At 56.6% G+C, this 20,993-nt stretch overlaps 1 protein-coding gene across 1 annotated transcript in view; it reads right to left on the bottom strand.

Moving 5' to 3' along the window:
* LOC144253761 (putative RNA-binding protein 19) overlaps positions 1-16,100 on the bottom strand; it is a 38,288-nt gene extending 22,188 nt beyond the window's left edge. Inside the window, 12 exon segments of the mRNA XM_077796459.1 lie at positions 3,119-3,239; positions 5,100-5,300; positions 5,853-5,962; positions 7,115-7,215; positions 7,568-7,686; positions 8,267-8,332; positions 9,022-9,242; positions 10,024-10,095; positions 11,840-11,918; positions 13,247-13,302; positions 14,854-14,917; positions 15,930-16,100. Coding sequence (XP_077652585.1) covers positions 3,119-3,239; positions 5,100-5,300; positions 5,853-5,962; positions 7,115-7,215; positions 7,568-7,686; positions 8,267-8,332; positions 9,022-9,242; positions 10,024-10,095; positions 11,840-11,918; positions 13,247-13,302; positions 14,854-14,917; positions 15,930-16,100 — 1,381 coding nt within the window.
* Positions 16,101-20,993: the final 4,893 nt, after the last annotated feature.

Raw genomic sequence — 20,993 nt, 5'->3', positions numbered from 1 at the left:
CTGCTGCTTTGGAGTTCTCACTACTTTGCAGTTCTCGCGGGGATTCCAGAGAGTTCCCATTGGTTGGGGAAGTGCCGGAGGAGGGATTTCCGGTTGCAGTGTGGTTCCGGGAGGAGCCCCGTGGCGTTCGGGATAGTTGCCGTGAAGTGTGTGTGGAGTGTGTTGGTGGAGTTCAGAAATAAAGTTTGTTCCTGTTTCAGTGGCTCATGATTTGTGTCCAGCCAGACTGCGGCACTCAGTACCATCCACCAGGCCAACAATGGGGAGCAGGAGGAGTGGGGACCCCAAGGCACACACTCGCAGCAGGCAGGAGCGTTAAGCATGGGGCCCTGTACTGCAGGGTCTCACTGTCCCAGTCAGACCTTCAAACCACCCAACGGGAAGCTTCTACTCATGTCTCATAAACTAAGCACAGACAGGCTATAGGACACACCCACTGGCAGGAGTGAGGCCAGGATCCAGGCCCGAAGGACTGACCCCAATCACGGCTCTACACTCAGGTGCTTCTAATGAGCTGTGTGACCTCAGGACAGTGAAGCAGCCTCTCTGAAGCTCAGTCTCCAATCTGAACTAGATGATCCTGGCTGGACCTTCAGCTCCAGGGCCTTTAATACTGAGGATGCTCTTGAGCTGCTGTTTGCGCACCTCTGGGAAACACTGATCCCTGATGTCCCACACCACGCCAGGAGAGACCGTGACACCACAAGGACCACAGCTGGCCCGAGAGACTCAAGGCCACCTGCCTGAGACACTGCTAGCTGCACCTCTAGAGGCCAAGTCAGGCATGGATGTCTGTGCCTGAGAGGCGGACTGTGGCACACAGGCAGATCCAGGGCTCAGGCTTCATGACAATCAGGTGGGGAATGTGTGCGCTGCCCCTTCCTGGCTCTCCTGGCCACTGGCAGGGCTGTTATCAGTCCCAAACAGCTTTCCAGGACCCCACACCCAGAGCCCTTTATCTGGAGGTGCTGGTCTTGGTGGTGGGAGATAACACGGCCGCCCCCCTGGAGACCAGAACAGAGAGCTGACCAGAGCTGCCAGAGCTGCCCTCCTGCCCCGCCCAGCCCAAGACATGGCGGGGGTCCTCCTCCTGTCATCCTGGGGAAGATGACATCTGGAACAACAGGCAGCGAGCGGGGTGGGGAGCTGCAGGGGAGAAGGCACAGCTCAGGGGACCAGGACAGGGGATTGTGTAGGCAACATGGTCAGAAGAGAAAGACTGGCACTGACCCAGGAGGTGACATGAGCCCAGCGGGGGGACGTCACACCACGTCCTGGAGCAGATCCAGGCTGAGGCCTCCTCTGTCAGCCAGTGAGCAGAAGCCAGCCCCTCCAATGGCTGGACACTGTCAGGACACTCAACACCGACCTGAGGACAGGGGACAGGACCTCAAAACCAACCGGGGGACCAGGGACAGAGGAGCATTCTGACAGGGTCCAGACACAGGTGCCAAGAAGCCGTTGTTCATGCTCTAGAGCCCGTATGCCCCCAGGGCCCACCTCTGACATCACCTATGACCAGTCGAGAGATGCTGGGGACAGTCATGCCACGCCTGTCTTGGGCACCATGGGCAGCAGCCACCAGTTAGACAGGTGTTCCCAGCACGTGGGACTGTTGGTGGCCAGCAGGCTGCATCTCCCGCATCCTCAGGAGGGTGCCTGGGCACCACTCTCTCTGTCAGGGTCAGAAACAGCTTAAGAGGATGCAGCCGGCCCAGTCCCAGAGCAGGGGCCAAGGATGGCACTGCCCACGTCACCAGCATGGCGGCCAGTTCCCCAGCAGTGGCACCTGAGTGGAAGGACGTGGAGGGCAGGCCAGCAGGCAGGGAGCAGGTGCCACTCTGCCTTCTGTCACTCCCGGGGCCTGGCACTCCACAGGGTGCTGTGGTCAGCAAGGCAGATGCTGCTGTGGAGTGGACCCTCTGGTGGGAAGGAACTCAGGCAGCAGCCAGCCGCGAGGGGTGGTCACCTCACACAGCACATACGGCCAGTCCTGAAGACCCACGGGGAACAGACATGAGCCGCAGGCATGGCGGAAGGCCTGTGCTCAGAGAAGGCCGCGGAATCCAACCGACACTGGCTGACCACAGACGGCTCCTCCTCTACATTTAAGAAAAAAAAACCATAAAACATTTTAATTTTTGTAAATATACGAGAACAACGAGGGTGGTAAACAAGAGACGGTCTATCTTTAAGAGGAAAATCCTTATCTTAGTAAACTGAGCAACTGGAAGCCCTGTGTGTGTGGGGGGAGGGCCGAAGGTCAAATCTTAACATCTGGGTCAAACAACCCAGTCCTCAGAACCTCCCTCCAGGTGTCTATTCTAAGACGTGGTCGTGGTCTCCAGACTATGTGGTTCCATGGGAAGCTGCCTGTCTCCTAGGGGCAGCTGGGGGACGGGGAGAGTCTCAGGTTTTGGCATCCTGACGGGGCGAGGGCCAGGCCAAGCCATGACCTGCAGTGTGCACCACAGTCCTGAAGGAAAACCTCATCCTGCCTCCAATGCCCCACTGTGAGGGGGTACCCAGGGGGCCAGCACCCCTGTGGCTGGGGACACACATTGGTCTTTCCTTTCCTGCCTGTGCAGTCGCTGGACACCAGAGGGCGCTGAGCCACTCCAAGAACATGGCCCCTGGCCCCTCAGCCCCTATGGAGCTCTGGGCTTTCATGGGCTCTTCTGGGTATGAAGAGATCTAGGTTTTCTTCCTTAACCGTTAGCTGACAAACTAAAAATATGCTACATTACGTTGCACTCGTAATTCTGATCTCTCTCTCTTTTTTTTTTTTTTGGTACCAGGAACTGCATTCAGGGGTGCTTCACCACTGAGCCCCAGCCCAGCCCTATTTTGTACTGTATTTAGAGACAGGTCTCTCTGAGGCTGCCTTTGAACTCAGGATCTTCCTGCCTCAGCCTCCTGAGCTGCTGGGGTGACAGGCGTGGGCCTCATCACCCGGCTCTGATGCTGTTTTTCAGGGCTGTTTTAACACCTGCATAATCAGAGACCGAGACCCGCTGGTCTGTGGATGAACAAAGCCCTAAAGCAGTGGTCTGCTGAACAGCTCCTGGCTCTCCGCCCACCCCTCACCTGCCCGCCCAAGACATTGACCAGTTCTTACCGGTTTCCGGCTCCACCATGTTCTTTTCTGCAGATGCTTCTTGGGGCTCTTTCCCCTGTGGGGCTGTGCTGGAGAAGACGCCAACTGGAGCCCACTCGAGATACAGGGGGAAGTGGTGGAACTGCAGAGGCAAAGGTGCCAACACTGTGGGTCCCTGTCACGGGACACAGCTGAGAAGGACTCAGTTCCATGTGCAGATGACGTGCTCCAGGGTTGAGAAGATGGGTGCTCAGTAGGGCAGAGGAGCCAGGAGATGGGCAGCCCAGAACCCCAAGTGCTCTGGGTGCCTGAGGAAAACACTGGGGCCCAGGCTGAGAGGCAAAGGCCACGTCTCTGTCGCCTTGACCTGCGGTGGGTTCCAGGTGCTCTGTGCGCTTTCTCTAGTCAGAGGATGAAATGGGGACTGTGACAAGGGGAGGAACTGCTGGCACAGGGCAGCTCCAGGGGAAGTCAGCGGGTCGCAAAGCCAAGAGCGTTCGTGTTGCCATTCAGAGGCGACCTGTGTGCCAGGGGTTTCTTAAAAAAGGTTGAGACAGCCACTGCTAACAGCCACCTCAGTAGAAGGCCCCTGGGTAGCTACAGCGCAGGGTGGGAGGGAGACTTGTCAACTTACAGCATTTGGGACTCTTCAAATTTCATACTTCATTCAAGCCTCAAAGATTAATTATGCCCAGGAAAAAAAATAAAACAAAAACAAGCAGCCAGGCACAGTGGTGCATACCTGTAATCCCAGTGGCTTGGGAGGCTGAGGCAGGAGGACAGCAAGTTTGAGGTTAGCAGGTTCGAGGCCAGCCTCTGCAACTTGGTGAGCCCTTAAGCAACTTAATGAGACCCTGTCTCAAAATAAAATATAAAAAAGGGCTGGGGACAAAGCTCAGTGGACAAACACCCCTGGTTCAATCCCTGGTATAAAAAGAAAAAAGAAAAAGAAAAAAATGTGCTCGGGAGGGAGAGGGAGCAGCCTGGGGGTCGGACAGTTGGCGGTGCCACTTAGGAGCTGTGTGGCTTCCGGTCACTGGGCCTCAGTCGAGGCTGCTGACAGGAGCGGTCAGTGAAGCAAACACTTGTCAGAGTCAAAGGGGAGGCTGCGCCCGGACGTGCCTTCGCCATCGTCCACTCTGGTGACTTCATCGTCCTGAAGCAGCGGGGAAGGAAGGGGCAGCTGCAGTCCAGGCACAGCTCCTGGATGGGCAGTGGGCAGGGCCCCAGCTGGGAACCCCCCAGGGCTGGAGTGGGCCAGGAAGGCCTGCCTGCGGGTGACTGGGGACCATGGCCTGCAAAGCCCCAAGGGGCCTGGCAGACAAATGACCTGTGGTGGGTGAAAGGTAGCTCCCCAAGAGATGGCCGTCTAGACCCCCAAGACCTACCATTGCATCCCCTGCAAGTATCATCAAGACCCCCAGATGGTCCGGGGTTATCTGGGTGGGCTGTAAGCCCAGGAGAGGGATCTGGGACCAAGAAGAAGGCCACATAAAGACAGGGCAGGGACGGGAGTGGCGCAGGGAGCTGACAGATGCCGGGAGTCCAGCAGTGGGCAAAGGCAGGACAGGTCCTCCCCAGACCCCTTGGAAGCCCTGGCCACACCTTGCTCTTGGACGCCTGCCTTACTGTCAGCTCTGCGACAGGTGCACTGTGTGGTCTTAGGCCACCTGGCTCACGGCCACCTGTCATGGAGCCCCAGAGGCCCCTGTGTTGCAGATACACACGTGTGCACACACGGACGGCCCTGCACACAGGACCGGCTGCAGCTCACCACAGGCACGGACGCCGCCACAGCCAACCAGGAAGACCCAAGTCGGGGCAGGAACGGAAGGCCGAGGACGGCCAGAGCTGGACAGGGGACGAGGGTGCTTCCTGCAGCGCCCTCAGGGAGGGCAGGGGTGCGGGACCAGCACCAAGGTGGAGCCAGGCCGAGCCCATGCTGGGCAGTGGGCACACCAGCTCCCGGGCCCTCTCCCCGCAGCAGCTCCCAGCGGCCTACCTTGGAATAGGCCAGGTGTCGGAAGGCCTTGAGGGTCTCCAGGGGCTCCAGGAACTCCACGATGGCAGTGACGCCACCCTCGGGCAGCAGCACGCGGCCCAGGCTCCCAAAACAGCTGAAGGTCTCCCGCAGCTCGGCCGCCAGGGTGCCTGTTGGGAGGTTCTTGGCCAGAATCACAGTCTTGCTTCGTTCTGCTGCCGCCTGCAGGGAGGAGAGGCCACGTGAGGGACGGCAGCAGGACTCTTCAGCTGGACACTGGCACTGACCTGGTGGCCTCAAGTTTAGGTGCACACCTGGGTGCTCAGTAGCCAGGTACCTAGGAGGACCCAGGAGGCACCACCCGCTGACTCTACAGCCAACAGGCAGCTCCGCTGAGGTCGAAGGCCCAGGGCCCCAGGTGAGACCCCCGGGATCAAATCCCAGCCCCAGCTGAGTCACCAGATCCTGACCGTGACTAACCACAGCCCCTTGGCACCTCAGCGTGGAGGGCTCTTCCTGGCACTGCAGACCACCTGTGCACAGGCGTGGGAAGCAGAAGCAGCGAGGAGCCTGTGCCCCCAGGAGCAGCCCACCGCCCCCAGGAGCTGGCTGTCCCTGTCCTTGGGAGGGGCAAATCTGAGGTTGAGCCCTTGGTTTGGATCCAGTCACCACAAGACCCCCCACACCCCCAGCCTCCCCTGAGGCCGTCCCCAGCTTTGGATCAGCAGCAGTCGACTCCCCAGAGGTGGGGTCAGCAGGGCAGCGGGCACCCACCTGGCTGAAAGAGTCCAGGCTGACGCCATCATCGATGAGGAAGCGCCACACTTCTTGGACCAGCTGAGTCTCCCAGAGGGCCACTCTTACGGCCACCCTGCCCTTGGTGTCTTGTGGGGAGAGGAGAGGAGGCCGGGCCCGTCAGGCAGGGCCTAGCCCGTTGGGCAGGCCCAGCGGGGAGGGGATTCAGGGTGCTGCCGCCCACCTGCACTGAGGTGGGGACCACGCTCTGGTGCTACACCAGCTCTCTGCCCTCCCCAGCCACACATCCCCGCCCACCCTCGGGCTCTTCCCTTCTAGCAGTGGGCAGGTCTCTGTGAGGCTCCTCTTGCAGCCCTGGGGCTTCTGCATGCGCTGACTTTGACCCCATTACATGCAGTCCTTGTTTCTGTCACCTCCCCACCTGCCCACTTTCCTTCCACAGCCCCCCCAAGCCCTCCTCTCTTCCTCTGCCTCCTCTAGGTGGCACTACAAGGTGGGACCTCTGTCCAGGTGCTGCTGAGCCCCAGTGCTCAGAGGGCACGGGCAGGGCCTGAGCCGCTGTGGCTGTCCCTCCAACTCAGGCCAGGCTGCCCTCCCCAGCCCAGCAGCCACAAGCCACCATAGGCACCTGAAGTGTGGCATGTTCGGATCCAGGTCGTGCTACCCACAAAATACAGTGGATTGGTGGAAAGAAGGGAGGAAACACAGTGTGGCTTTTTACATTGCTCACGTCAAAGTGAGGAGGCTCTAGACGTCAAGTTGAACGGTGTCTCCTTAAGACTAGTTTTGCCTGTTTCTTTTTTTTTTTTTTTAAGAGAGAGTGAGAGAGGAGAGAGAGAGAGAGAGAGAGAGAGAGAGAGAGAGAGAAAGAATTTTTTAATATTTATTTTTTTTTAGTTTTCGGCGGACACAACATCTTTGTTGGTATGTGGTGCTGAGGATGGAACCCAGGCCGCACGCATGCCAGGCGAGCGCGCTACCGCTTAAGCCACATCCCCAGCCCTTGCCTGTTTCTTTGTATACTCGTGGCCACTGGAGTGCTCACAATTACACGCGGGGCTGGCCTTCTACCTCCAACGGTCAGCACTGACCCGAGTGCCATGAGGGAGGGTAAAGGACAATGGAGAAAGCAGCTAATGGGCAGAACCAAGGGACGTCCTTTGCCAAGTGGCTGAAAAACACTCCGGGGTTTGCTTGAATCAACACCAGCAGAGGGCGACCGTGGACAGCATTTGGAAGGAAGTCTGTGGACTCAATGTGCACAGGACACTCGGGCTCACTCACGTGGTCGAACACTTGACTCTTGGTGGCACTGTACTTCTATGCAATGGTATCGGCCACAGCATTGGGCCCCATGAACAGCGTGTTCCAGTTGTGGGAGCTGAGGGCAGGGGCAGGCCGAATGGGTCAGGCTGGGACCAACAGAGGCCTCTCACAGACCCCAAAACTGCCATGAACCTCGCTGGCCTTCCCCACCCCCCGCCAGCTCTCCTGTCCTGGGCGAGCACCCGGCCTGCAGTGAGGCCGCAAACCCAAGCCCTGACAAGTGTCGGCATCTGCCCTGTGCCAGGGACCCAGCCCTTGGTGACACCTCAGAACCTATGCTGACACAGTTCCACTCTCCCGATGTGCAGTGGGGACACTGAGGCCCTGAAGGCCCCACCCTACAGAGGGAAAGGGCCTGGGCGGCAGAGCCTGGACGGGTGCAGAGGCCACGCAGGGCGGACGAGGACCTGGGGCTGCGGGCTTTGTCCTCAGATGCCTTCTTCTTCTTGTAGGACGACCCAGGGACGTCTGTGTCCTCACTGGCTTCCTTCCTGATGGTGGACGGCAGCACGTGCAGCATCCTGCCCTGAGGGGACAGAGCAGGAGGTGAGTGGAGCCCCACCCTCCATCATGTCCCCTCGTCATAAGCCAGTTGGACTCACCACTGGGCCCTGATGGGAGACGGGGACGGCAGACAGAAAGCCATGTTGTCACTCTCCGTCCAGCTGAGGCTGGGGGTACCAGACACAGCCTCGACAAGGGGACTGTACCCCTCTGTGAGCACCCCACGGCTCCTGACTCCCCCTAGTGGACCTTGCACAGGTGACACTGTGAGCTGCACACGGCAGAGGCCTGTGAATGGCACAACAGTCCTCAAGCGCAGGGTGGCCTCGAAGGTCCAAGAATCAGTGTGTGGTTACTACCCAGCACTGGCTACACTTAGTGCCGCGGAAGTGTTTGTGACTCTGTCCTACTCAGAGGACACTGTCTGCAGTGGACACTCTGAACACCAGGCTGTGACCACGTCCCCTCTATGGGTCTTCCTCTTCCCAAATGGGCACTTGGAGCCTATGGACAATCCCCCTCCTGTTCTGTGTAGCACTGCTGTGTGGCCAGGGCACCAGCCTGGGTGGGAGGACCTGGGGAGCAGGACAGCATGGCCAGACCTTCAGGTCCCGTGTGGGACCTCCGTGGACGTCACGCTGTCTCTGATGCTCCACGTCCAGGCCAGCCTCCCAAGAGACAGGGGATCAGGTAGCACTTCCACACGGTGCCCCGTGAGCCACCCCTCCAAACAGACTCTGCCCCACGTGGGGCACAACCACAGGCCTGCAAGTTCCCAGTCCAAGAAGTGACGACCGAGGCAAGAACAAAGGGCCCTGGCTGTGGCCTCCTCTCTGAAGCTCGTTTGGATGGAAGATGAGGAAGGACAGCCTTCCCAGGCAGAGGAGCACTGCGGGCACTGGGGGCTGTGCGGCCGCTGGATCCCAACACCGAGCAGCCAAGGAAGCCCAGGAAAACGCCTCCACCTCTCCAGCTCGGTGCTTGGAGAGAGAGTGAGAATCCCAGCTCTGCGGGCGTCGTGGCTGGGGCTGTGCCTGTAATCCCAGCGGCCTGGGAGGCTGAGGCAGGAGGATCAAGGCCAGCCTCGTTGACCCACCAAGACCCCGACTCAAAAAATGAAAAGGACTGGGATGCAGCTCAGTGGTACAACGCCCCTTGGTCCAATCCCCAGAACCATTAAGAAAAAAAGAAAAAAGAGAAAATCCAAGTTCAAGTTCAGAGAGCAAAAGATGTCCTACATCTGCAGCAGGGAGGGACAGCAAGCCCTGTTCTAAGATGAGGAGACCCCAGCTGGGGCCACTGTCCAAGGCCAAGAGCTAGAGGGAGGTGGAGGGGGCTGCCCAGGGCCGGGGGCTACCCAGGAGCAGGTCCTACCGTAGGTGGAGAAGAGCTTCTCCAGGTCCTCCTCGGTGCTCGTGTAGGGCAGGTTACGCACAAAGAGTCTCCCAGAGCCGGCCAGGTCCTCCTCCTCCTCATTCTCCCCGAGTGTCCGGCCTTGCCAGGGCTGTGCGCTCTTCTGCAGGGGCCCCTTGGCCATAGGGACTTGCTTCTCCCTGAACACCTTGATGTAGCGTCCACCTGCACGAACGGAGGGGTCTGGGCTCCGGAGAGGCCCAGACCTTGCCAGAGGACTGACTGGCGACCCAGGCCTCTCACTGCTGCCCGCCAGATGCTCCGGCCGAGGAGGGCCACGGCCAGCACCATGCTCCTGGGCTCTATGTGGCCTGCCATGTGGCCTCAGCCCTCGGGAGCCACAGGGACATATCCTCTGGGCTCTGGCCCTCTCTGAGGCACTGCTGGCGGCTCTGTCTTGGGAAAGGCTCCTGTGACAGCAACCCTGGACAATCACCTGCTCGCGTGCCTCCCAAGGGCTCAGGGATCGCCTGCCTCTGCCTGCACCACAGCACTCAGTCAATACCTTCCACCTGACTCGCTGGCAGGACTCCTGGGGACCCCTGTCTTCCCCACACACTTGCCCCGGGAGGCGTCCATGCCACAGATGGGTTGAGGACCACGTCCCAGCTCAGGAACGGCGCACCTGCTGCACCTCCACCAACCCTGCGCCCTAGGCAGGCCTGCTGCTCACCCCAGGCTGCACGTGCCCCTGAGGCCCGGCGGCCACCCTGGGGAAGACCTGCCTCCTCCTCCCTGGCCCTCGCCTCATACCCTGCCTGCCTGACGCTGTCCCAGGGCCATGAGCCCATCACCTGCTCCAGCACCACCTGCCTCTCTGCAGCCTGTTTGCTGCTGGACCCTCAGTGCTCAGAGCGTGTAGCAGGAGGGGACACTCAGCACAAGAACCTAAGCCAGGGCCCACGTGGGAGCCAGGGAGCCCGGACGCAGCGCCGTGCCTCCTTACCCATGTACTCCCCGTTGCACTTCAGGGCTCTCTTCACCTCCTCTTCGCTGCTGAAATCCACAAAGACGTACCCTGAGAGGGGACCACGACAAGGTAACTGCCAGCCCTGCCGACACTCGGAGTCAGAGGACGTGGGCACCTGGCTAGGTGCAGAAAGCGGGAGCTGCCACGGCACAGGCTGACCCCCCACCTGGCCACCCTTTGGAGGAGCACTCAGCACCCAACTGGCATTGCAGATGAAGGCACAAAAACCAGGCCCCTTGTGCCTCCCTCCCAGCCTCACCCCTTCCCTGACCATGTTCTGCAGAGAAGAAATGCTCACGATGGCCGCTGTGACCCAGCCCAGCACTGGAGGGTCACCTCCACATCACCCTGCAGGTAGCTGTGGGTGACTACACAGCAACAAGCAGGTGCAGAGGCCTCCACAGCCTCCACCTCACTGGGCCTTGACCCGTGAAGCTGCCGAGCAGCACCCCGTCTACACCACCACAGTCTCCCCCAGCCTCCCCCGCAGCCCACACAAGCAAAAGCCTCCACTGCCTCCGAATGCCAGCGGCCCTCCCTGCACTAGCCAGCGGGCCTTTCTAAACCCGAGGCTGTCCTAAGCCCCAAGCCTCCACTGGGCCCAGGCTCCCCCTCTTACTGCAGCCCCAGGGCCCAGCCCAGCTTCCGCCCCCACACTTCCACCTGGGTCATTTGCTGCCTTCAACAGTGTCATGCTCAGGTGCTGGCTATCTCCAGCGCCAGGGCCTCCAAGATGCTGTCCCTGAGCCCAACAAGGCAGGTACCTTCCTCCTGGCTCCCTGCCTGGTCTCTGAGGCGCCATGAACCAGTGGCCCCACCACCAGCACCAACACCAACAGCTGCACTCCGAGCGTGCCCAGTGCTCACACCGTCCGGGGCTGACCCTGACCCCTCCCAACTGCAGGACAGGTCTGACCCCTTATGCAGACAAGGAAAGGAGGCTGAGTTCCTGTCCCAGGTCACAGGGCTCCTAAGTGGCTGGCTGGGCTGTGAACCTGGGCAGGGGCTCTGTCCCCCACCCCTCACACTGCCCTCTGCTGAGCTCCAGGAGAAACGGCTGCCTGAACCATCAGCCTGGTGAGCTGGGCAGGAGAGCTGGGGAGGGATGAGACCTGACACAGCAAGGGCACTGGACGACCCCGTCGCAGGAGCACCTTTCTCCTTGGGTGCCAGCTCGGCCAGACCTGACCACTCTGCCCAGGTGGCCTCTTCCTGCCAAGGCACTCCCAACCCCAGGGTCCAGACACCCAGTGGCCACAGAGCCTTAGTATGGTTCTCTGAGATGTGGCTGTTCTGCCACTGGTCTCCTATGGCTTTCTGGCCTAGCTGGCCACTAGGCTGGGCAGGTGCCCACCTCTCCCAGATCCACCTTCCTTCCAGCCATGCTCACTGCCTCGAGACACCAGACCCAGGGCTCCAAGGCCAGGGGAGGAGGCTCACAGCCCGGAGCGCACACCTGGGGAGATGTGGTCTGGGGCAACACCATGCATGCGCAGAGAGGTAGGGGACTGCCCACTGGCGGAGCCGCCCATGGACTTAGCCCAGAAAACCCAGACCTGCAGGCATCTACCTGAACAGAACAGGGGAACCTACTAGAACAGTGGAGGAGAAAATTCTGACAGTATACACCAGGCTGCCAGAGGCAAGGATGACACAGATCTGCGTCCTGAACAGTTAGCCACATCCACAGAAGTGAGGACCCCAAGGAGGAGAAGGGACAAGGCTGCTTTGGGACCTCCCCAACCATGTGGCCAGCCCTCCCCCGCACATCCGCCCAGCTCCCAGGCCTTACCTGTCTTGTTCCCGTGTGCATTTCTCACTATTCGAATGGCCACTGGTTTCAGGGGCCCCAGGAATTCCAGAACATTTTTCTGCAAGGACAAGTTTTGCCCCTTATCAGTCCCCCAAGAAACCATGCAACCCACTAAAGAGATAAGGAGCAAAGTATTGGATCAGAAAAGATAACCAAGTGATCACGGTTTTTCTCCTTCCTTAAGTCACACTCATCTCTCCTCCACCATAAAGAAAAAGTGGGAAATAAAAACTGAAGAAGAAATGAATAATGTAATAAACATAATAATATTAACAGCAGTGTTTTAAAGCATTACATCTGGTCTTTTGTTCCTAAGGAGTATTTTTTTTTGTTTTTTGTTTTTTTAAATACTTGGAGTTAAAGCTGGCTTTTCTTACTTCTCTTTAAAGCACTGATATTTGTCTACGTTAATCACAGTGACAAACCTAAAGTTCCATTGTAGGGAGCCCCCTGACCTTCTTAACTACTCCCTTCTCTGGACATGTGTGAGATTTAAACACATTTTTAAAAATATGTGAACATTCAGGGTGTGAAATTATAACAAATACTAAAAAGTACAAATCAGGAAACCAAACTGGTTCCTAATTCCGAGGCCAGCTCACTCTTCCTGGCTCTTCTGCAAATCAAAAGCCGCAGATCCATTTCCCATCTGGGCACTGGGGGAAGCCCTTGAGGTCCCGCCCTGATGTAGCTTGTCCTACAAGGTGACAGAAGGACAGAAGGACACATCTGGGCGCTCCAGGTCAGTGGAAGAAGCCCAGCCAAGTTCTGAGCTTTCACATTACTGCATCCAAGTTTGCAATTATCAGATTCTTTCCAAACCTTCCCCTGCCCAGAGGAAAGCCAGCATGGTGGGTCACACACAGCTAGGTTCCTCTGGGGATGAAGCCATGTCCTGCTCCATACCTGGCCTTTTCTACTGGCCGTGGCACCTTGGGGGTCTTCCCTGTCATCATGTTCTTTTCTGTGATACGTCATCTTACACCATTTTCACTTGTCCCTGTGAATTAACGAAGGTTTAACCTGGCACTGGTGACATTTTGGGCTAGTGACTCTTTGTTGTGGGGGCTGTCCTGTGGCAGGGCTTACACAGCACACCTGGTCTCTGTTCACTAGAGGCCAGCAGCCCTTCACAGATGTCACCATCAAGAGCACCTCTGACCACGGCCAGATGTTGAGCAGAGGTAGACCACTCCCCTCCGAGAACCACGGACACACCACTTGCCCAGAAATGGAGCTTCAGGGTTGATGTGGATTTTGGTTCTTATCAATGACTGCAAATCAACACGTTGAGTTATAAATAATAACAGGAAGGCTGCAAGAACATTCCCGCATTCAGGCTCTGGTGTGCCGGGATTCACCTGGGGCAAAGCCCTGGCCAGGCACCAGCTCCGCAAAGGCCTGGATGTCCGTAATGTTGCCGGGCAGCTCCACGCGGCCCTCTAAAAGGCAAGAAAATGTTTATTGCCAAACATGAACCATGCGTACCATTTTGGCAAGTGAAAAATGTGAACTCCAGTTTTGATTTTGTTTTTTGATAATCATGACAGAATCCAAACATGTGCACTGGCCACCCGAGTTCTTGCTCTTTGAAAACCTTCTGTTCTTTGTGTTATTTTTCTCTTGGGTCATAAATCCTTCATAAAAATCTCTGTAAATTAGAGACACTAGACTCCTGCCTCTGTTAGGCATGAACCACTGTGACTTCACGACAGCTGCTGGCTTCCAGAGCTCTGGGCTGGTAGGTAGGTAATCAACCCATTTTTTTTTCTTTTTTCCCACGAAACTTTACAAATTGCTTAGAAAGAAACTTTTTCAGCTCAAATCCTTGATGTATCTGAACCTGATTTTATCAGGAGGAGTAGGGCAGAGGTTCATCTTTTCTTCAAAAACAGTTAACTAGCCGGGCACAGTGGGCAGGCCAGTAATCCCAGTGGCTCTGGAGGATGAGGTAGGAGGTTCACAAGTTCAAAGCCAGCCTCAGAGACTTACTGAGACCCTGTCTCAAAACATAAAAAGGGATGAGGATGTGGCTCAGTAGTTACATGCCTTGGGGTTCAATACTGGTACCCCCCCCAAAAAAAACTGACCCCTAATTACAAGGAATTGTTTCAGTATTTCTAACAGCATAAATTGTAAGTAGCTCCCACATCCACTTTAGGAGATCAGGAAAGTGTATCAAGGCGTCTCCTGAGGAAGGAAGACTACACAACAAGGCAGTGGTGGGCAGCAAGCGCAGTCCTGCTGCAGGGACGCTGCAAACCAAAATGGGAATGAGAAACCAGACCAGTGTCAGTGCACAGGAAAAAGCGCCAAAAAGGCATGTCCCCAAAGTACCAGTGGTTGCCACTGGGTGGGACACAGGAATGCTGAGCAGGGTTGCCCACTGTGCCAAGGACAGTTGCACCTCCAGCTCTAGTCCTTAGACCTGCAGTAACCTTACCTGCACGCTGGCACCCCACCTGGCTACGCCCCAGCTCACAGCTCAGTGTGGACTGTAACCCACGTGGTCATCCCAGTTGTAGGTGACTTTCAGGTTCTGTCACGTAGCTGTGTCCTTTAGAATTTCCTATAGTGAGCTTCTCTGACTGTCACAGAAGGAAAATGAAGCAAGATCCTTTGCTGGCACAGAACTAGAGCCATCTAGCTGCAACGCGTGCTCCGTCTGGCCTGAGGCCTGTTTCTGGAAACAGTGTTGAGCCGGGCTGCAGCAATACCTACGCCCTCACCTGTGTCCGAGACGGCTGCCCCTACAACAGCAGGGTGAGGGCTCCCAACAGAGACCACACTGACCACTTGGCCTTCCCTAGGCCCCAAGCCGTTTTTTTTAGTTGTAGGCAGCCAGCTCCTTTCCTTCCCTGAAGTCATCTGTCAGCCTCTGGGCCTCATATTCCTTCTTGCTCTGGACACTAAGATACTAATGGCCTCAGGCAACAGAAGCTCCCCTCCCACCCCCATCTGTGCCCGCAGGATATCTTCCTCAGAGCACCTACCTCTGTGACACTGGTTCACGGTGTGGGCCGTGGTGGGTTCCTTCTGGTTTGCTGGTTTCTCTGTCTGAACAAAGAGAAACGACCACAGTGGATTCCCTGGGGCAGTGGTGGCAGAGGACAGACTGGGACATGGCAGCTCTAGGAGTGGAGGCTACAGGGTAGCACGAGAGTGCCGCATCTGTGTCCGCCACGGGCTCAGGGTCCAGGCACAGGTGGAGGTGGTGGCTGCGGGTCTCCATTTGCCTCTGAGGGCTGCAGCCAGGGCTCAGGGCACCGTGGCTGGGCGAGCAGCACCCCAAGCCATCAAAGGCCAGAGGAGATGGGAGGAGCCCCGGCGCAGAGACCTTGCTACCACTGATGTCTGCTTGCCCAGTGACACACAGGCGCTGAGATGAGGTCCCTTCCAGATGAGGATCAGAGAGGCCTGTGGGGCTGCAGCACCCTTGAGGCCCAGCAGTCACACAGGGTCAGAGCTGAGACTGAACCCCTCGCCCTCTGACCTCCCTGGACAGGGACAGGGTGGGCATTAGAAAGGAGGGCGGAGAAGAGCAAGGGCAAGAGGAGGCAGCAGACGGAGCCCCTTCCTCTTGTTGGAGCTTCCACTGAAGGGACTGGGAGGCACGCACGTCCAATGCCCTGTGTCTGGAGGACAGGACTCCAGGTGGGAGTCGCGTCCACCTTTACAATCTCAACTTCAAGCCTGACAGACCTGCGCCTGGGGCCTGACCTGTCACTTCCCTTCTCTGGGCCTCAGTTTTCTTACCTATAAAATGGAGGCAGGAGAATGCCTGCTGAGTGACTGTGATGGCATCCAGTGACAGCAGGCTTGTCCATCAAGGAGGAGCCCACCCACACCTGCCCACCTTGTGACTGAACACCAAGTAACCCAGCCGTCAACACCTCACTCGTGCCCAGAGCCCCGGCAGGCCACCCCTCCCGTGTAGCAGGCAATGAGCCCAGAGGATCAGGGAGTATGTGACAGGTTGCTGGGCTCTCCTCCACGTCACATCCCCAGCCGTGGGGCCACAACCCCAGACAGGCACACAACCCCCGCTGTCCCTCCTGCAGGCACATACCTGGGCTCCGGGCTCCTGCGGCCTCCCCCTCCCAGGCAAGGTCCCTGGGCTCCCTTGCTCTGGCTGGTCAGGGGTGGCAGGGGACTCCTCTTCCTCGCTGCCTCTGTCACAGTTTACAGCTTCGTCCTCACTTTCCTCCTCCTCTGAGGAAGAGGACTCGGCTGCCACCATCTTGGATTCAGGTATTCCATGTCCGACAGCCCCCGCTGGGCAGCCGCCTTAGCTTCCAGACCTTGCTCTGCTGAGAGGGCAGGGGGCAGGGAGGAGGTCATGTTCCTGAGCAGCCAGAGACTCGGGCAGCACAGGGCTGGAAATCTGGGGGATGGCCTGACCACAACCAGGGCCCTGGTGCCCACTGCCCCAATAAACCCTCTGATGGGCACCACAAGAGGGTGAAGCTCCCGTGCCACACACACAGCTCCATGGCTCCCTGCCGCCTGCCAGGCTCTCCCCTGGATGGCCCCTCCCAGTCATCAGTCACCTTCCCAATTGTGTCATGTACACTAAGGGGCTTCACGTGCCACAGAAAGCACTTACACAGCAGAACCGTTTCTACAGTAAACCCTTTACGGTACCCACCCATCATCTCACAGGGCCACCCACATAACCCTGGTGACAGCCACGCTCGATCATCTACTTAGGCAGCAAACACCCCAAACATTAGGACCTCACCCCAGCCCAGCTCCAGTGCTGGGCCCTGGCTAACTCACCTGCTATCTGCTACCCTGTGGGAAGCACACAGGTGTGAACAGCTTACAGGGGACACCTGGTGATATGCTAGCTGTTGAGGGGTGCTACAGAGACAGCCGGGAGGGAGGAGTGTGTCTACGCAGCTGTCACAACCGTCCTTCTAGCCTCACACCCCCACCCATGAGTTCTGGACGCTGAGAATGGAGCCCCAGCCCCTCCGCTCCAGGCCTGTGTGAGCTCCTTGGGCCCCACTCTTCCTGCCCCAGTGCCCAGAGCCACTCTGCCCTGCAGCCGCGCGCTCCCCTGTCCTGAGCCCCTGTGATGCTGTGCCCTGGTCTGCAACCCCCTCTGCCCCCCGCTATGTGTCCCACCACATGCCACAAGTCCTCCAGGTCGCAGCTTAGCACAGAAACCCTGCCAGTTGCACAGGTGACGCTACATACATATCCTCTGCCCTCAGCCAGCCGGACCGACACCCAACCAGACCTGCCACCCCATACTGCAGCCGGTCACTAGCCACCAGCTGCCGTGGACACGCTGAGCCTCCGAACAGTGGGCAGTGAAGCCACAGCTCTCCCCAATTCAAGACCAGAAAACTGGAGCACAGAGATGTGAAGCAACTTGCCCCAGGTGACCCAGGCCCTCAGGGACAGAGACTGGGGACTCAGGACCATCCATGCCAAATGGTGGCTCTGAGGACGGTGTGAGATGATGTAGGCCAGTGATCAGCAAGGGCGGGTGCAGGGGACACCGTGCTCCTGGGATCACTGGTGACCATGAGGCAAGCTCCGCTGGTCTGGGAGAACCTCCCAGGTAACAGGAGATGGGGTGGCCCCGGGGCCAGGAATGTGCTGAGGATGAAGCCTGAGCCAGACCTCTCCAGACCAAAGCCTCCAACGCACTCTCAGAGGTGACCCTGGTGAGGGCCGGTCGTGCTGGGAGCCCGGAGTGACAACTCCTAGACAGGTAAGGACGCCCTGGTCACCCACCACCCTCCCCAAAGCCTGCCATTTGGTCACATCCTGGCTGTGTGGACTTCCACAGCAGTCCCTTAAGTCTATGATGAAGGTCAAAAGGCTGTGACTCCAACTCATGTCACCAAAGATGAACCATCAGCACCTGGTGACCCCACAGGCCACCTCCTCCTAGGACTTGAAGCCGATGAAGCCAAACTTGCGGAACTTGCCATCTTTGGTAAACTTGAGGCTCCAGTCGGTCAGCGGGCCAAAGGCAGTGAAGAGAAGGTGGTGAAGAGCTTCCTGAGCCGCTCCTCCTTCATATAAATCAGAAGGTGGGAGGAGCTGGCGAGTCCTTCAGCAAAGGGACAAATGGCTAGAAACCCGGGGCTCCAGGAATCTAGGGGCGACCAGAGACGAGGAGGTGGCAGTATGCTGTGCCAGTCAGGCCAGGTTCCTGAAAGAACGAACAAGGGTCGTTGTTGGAGAAAATGCCCATTTATTGAGGAATAGCTCTGCATATTTATAGAGCCGGGGGTGGTTTGACAGTTATGACAGTTTAACGGGTGAAGGGTTTGACAGCTGGCATGGGGTGTTCTCTGATTGGTGGGTAAGGATCATGTGAGCCACAGGGCTAGTCTGATTGGTGGGTAAGGATCATGTGAGCCAGCAGGGCTCACCATTGGACGGCTCTTCTGGGGGATGAGGAAATTTTTTTTGAGTCCTGACAACTCCGAACAGTCCAGGCTCTTACACTGGAGCCATGCCCTCAGGCAAGCCCTCCTCACTTCACTGGTGAAGAAATAAGACTCACGAGGGCCACAAGATGTCTCGGTGCTCTGTGTGGCTGCTACAAGGTTAGGACCAAGGACAGGATCATCATCATGCCGCTGCCCAGTAGCCATTTCAAAAGGCTGGGCGGAAGGAGCGCCAGATGGAGTACGCATGCTCTGTTGTTTACAGACTCCCCAAGGATGCCCGCACCCTAGCCCCCCAGACGCTGGTTACACACCAGACATGGCACTTGGGATTTTCCATGTGATTCGATTAGGAACCCTGAGATGAGGAGAGGATTCTGCATTACCCAGGTCCAAAGTAATCAGGAAGATCAGAGTCAGAGAAGGAGATGTAATGAAATACTGAGGGAGAGAAACTGGAAGATGCTCCGCAGCACTCTGCAGACTGAAGTTGAAGGCTGTGGTCTGGAGCCACTCAGGGCAGGCAGCCTCCAGAAGCAGAAAAAGTGAAGGAACAGATTCTCCCCTGCAGCCTCCAGAAGGATGGCAGCCCTGCTGACACCTTAAGATCTCTGACCTCCAAAACTGTGGGAATCAATACACACTGTCTCACCTCAGGAAGTGTGGCCACCTGTTATGGCAGCCATGGAAATGTGACAGAACTTGGTCCCACAATCCCCATGGCCCTAGGACCACCCTCACAGCTCAGCGACTTTTCCCAGCAGAGGAGATTCCTGTGGCTGGTAGCGGGACCAAGGGGCACCAGGGCAGCCACAAACAACCAAACAAACTTGAAATAAGAGGAGGCCATAGGCGTAGGCTGCCCAGCAGGAAGAAATCTCCAGAGGAGCTGGATAATAACTCCGAGCTCATCCAAATCTCACAATCAGCAAGTTGGGGACTTTTATGCACATTTTAGAGAAGAGAAAATGGGATCCTCAGAGGATAAATGACCTGCCCAAGGTCTACAGAATCGAGGGCTCTGTCAGCTCAGATTACAAAAGTGAACTCACGCCCCCACTGCAGGGGACACCTCGCTGAAGTCTGACCCATCATTCTGCTGCTACAGCGACCGCGGAGCGCCCCTTCACTCTCAGGGTGCTCCTCTGCCGCCTCCCACAGGAAGCCTCTCTGAGACCCTGCAGCCTCCGGAAGGATGGCAGCCCCACTGACCCTGTGGGTCAGTAACCAAAGCCCCCTGTGCTCCCGCAGCACCGGCTCACACTTCAATCCCTGCATCTTGATCTGTTTCCCCTGCAAACTCCATGAAAGCAGGGAACAAGTCTTGTCCACTTCGGTCTACACTGTCAGCAACCCCAGAAGTACTCAGGACCCAATGTTTATCTGTTGGAAGATAATTAAGACAAGGGCACGCAATCATGCTACGCGAGACGGGAGGTTCAGTGGTCAGAACTGCTCATTCCAGACAGACGCCTCAATTCTGTCACTGTTGTATAAGTTATCTCACGTGAGTGACTTCAGGCCAGTAACTTTACCTTGATGTGCCCTGGTTTCTTCACTTTTAAAATGGGTATAGAAGCCGACTTGCAGGGTTGTGTGAGGAGTAAATGAATTACTTCACCTAACACATCTGAACAGCGCCTAGCACACAGTAAACTCTCCAAGGGCTCACTACTATTGTTAATGCTTGTTGTTAATTCTTTCATACATCAGGCAAGATGAACGATGAAAACATCTCTAGCAATTAGAGAAATGCAAATCAAAACTACTCTAAGACTTCATTTCACTCCAGTCACAATGGCTGCTATTAAGAATACAAACAACAATAATGTTGGCAAGGATGTCGGGGGAAAGGCACACTCATACATTGCTGGTGGAACTGCAAATTGATGCAGCCAATATGGAAAGCAGTGTCGATACTCCTTGGAAAACTTGGAATGGAACCACTATTTGACCCAGCTATCCCACTCCTTGGTCTATACCCAAAGGACTTAAAAACAGCATACTACAGGGACACAGCCACATCAATGTTTATAGCAGCACAATTCACAATAGCTAAACTGTGGATCCAACCTAGATGCCTTTCAATAGATGAACTGATAAAGAAAATGTGTTACATATACACAATGGAATATTACCCAGCAATAAAAGAGAATAAAATCGTGGCATTTACAGGAATATGGATGGAGTTGGAGAATATCATGCTAAGTGAAGTTAGCCAATACTCAAAAAAAAAAAATGCGGAATGTTTTCTCTGATATAAGGCAGCTGATTCATAGTGGAGTAGGATCATGGGAGGATTAGATGAACTCTAGATAGGGCAAAGGGGTGGGGGGGAGAGAGGGGGCATGGGGTTAGAAATAATGGTGGAATGTGATGGACATCATTTTATAAAATACAGGTACGAAGACACCAGTGATGTGAATATACTTTGTATAGAACCAGAGATGTAAAAAATAGGGCTGTATATGTATCATATGAATTGTAATGCATTCTGCTGTCACATGTAACAAATTAGAATAAAAAGATGAACAATGGGAGAGGAAGCCACACTGAGGTGCAAAATGAAACTAGGAGGGAAAAGAAGGGTGGCCATGCTGAAACTCTCATCCAACTAAGTGAAGCATCAGGAGACACTGTTTAGAGCTGATGGATGGCTGGGAGCCGGCACACACCTGTAATCCCAGCGGCATGGAAGGCTGAGGCAGGAGGATCCAGAG

Source organism: Urocitellus parryii, chromosome 3 (assembly GCF_045843805.1).
Source record: "Urocitellus parryii isolate mUroPar1 chromosome 3, mUroPar1.hap1, whole genome shotgun sequence".
NCBI classification, from domain to species: Eukaryota; Metazoa; Chordata; class Mammalia; order Rodentia; family Sciuridae; genus Urocitellus; species Urocitellus parryii.
The sequence above is the reverse complement of the archived record's forward strand: the minus strand, read 5'-3'. Positions and strand labels throughout refer to the sequence as shown.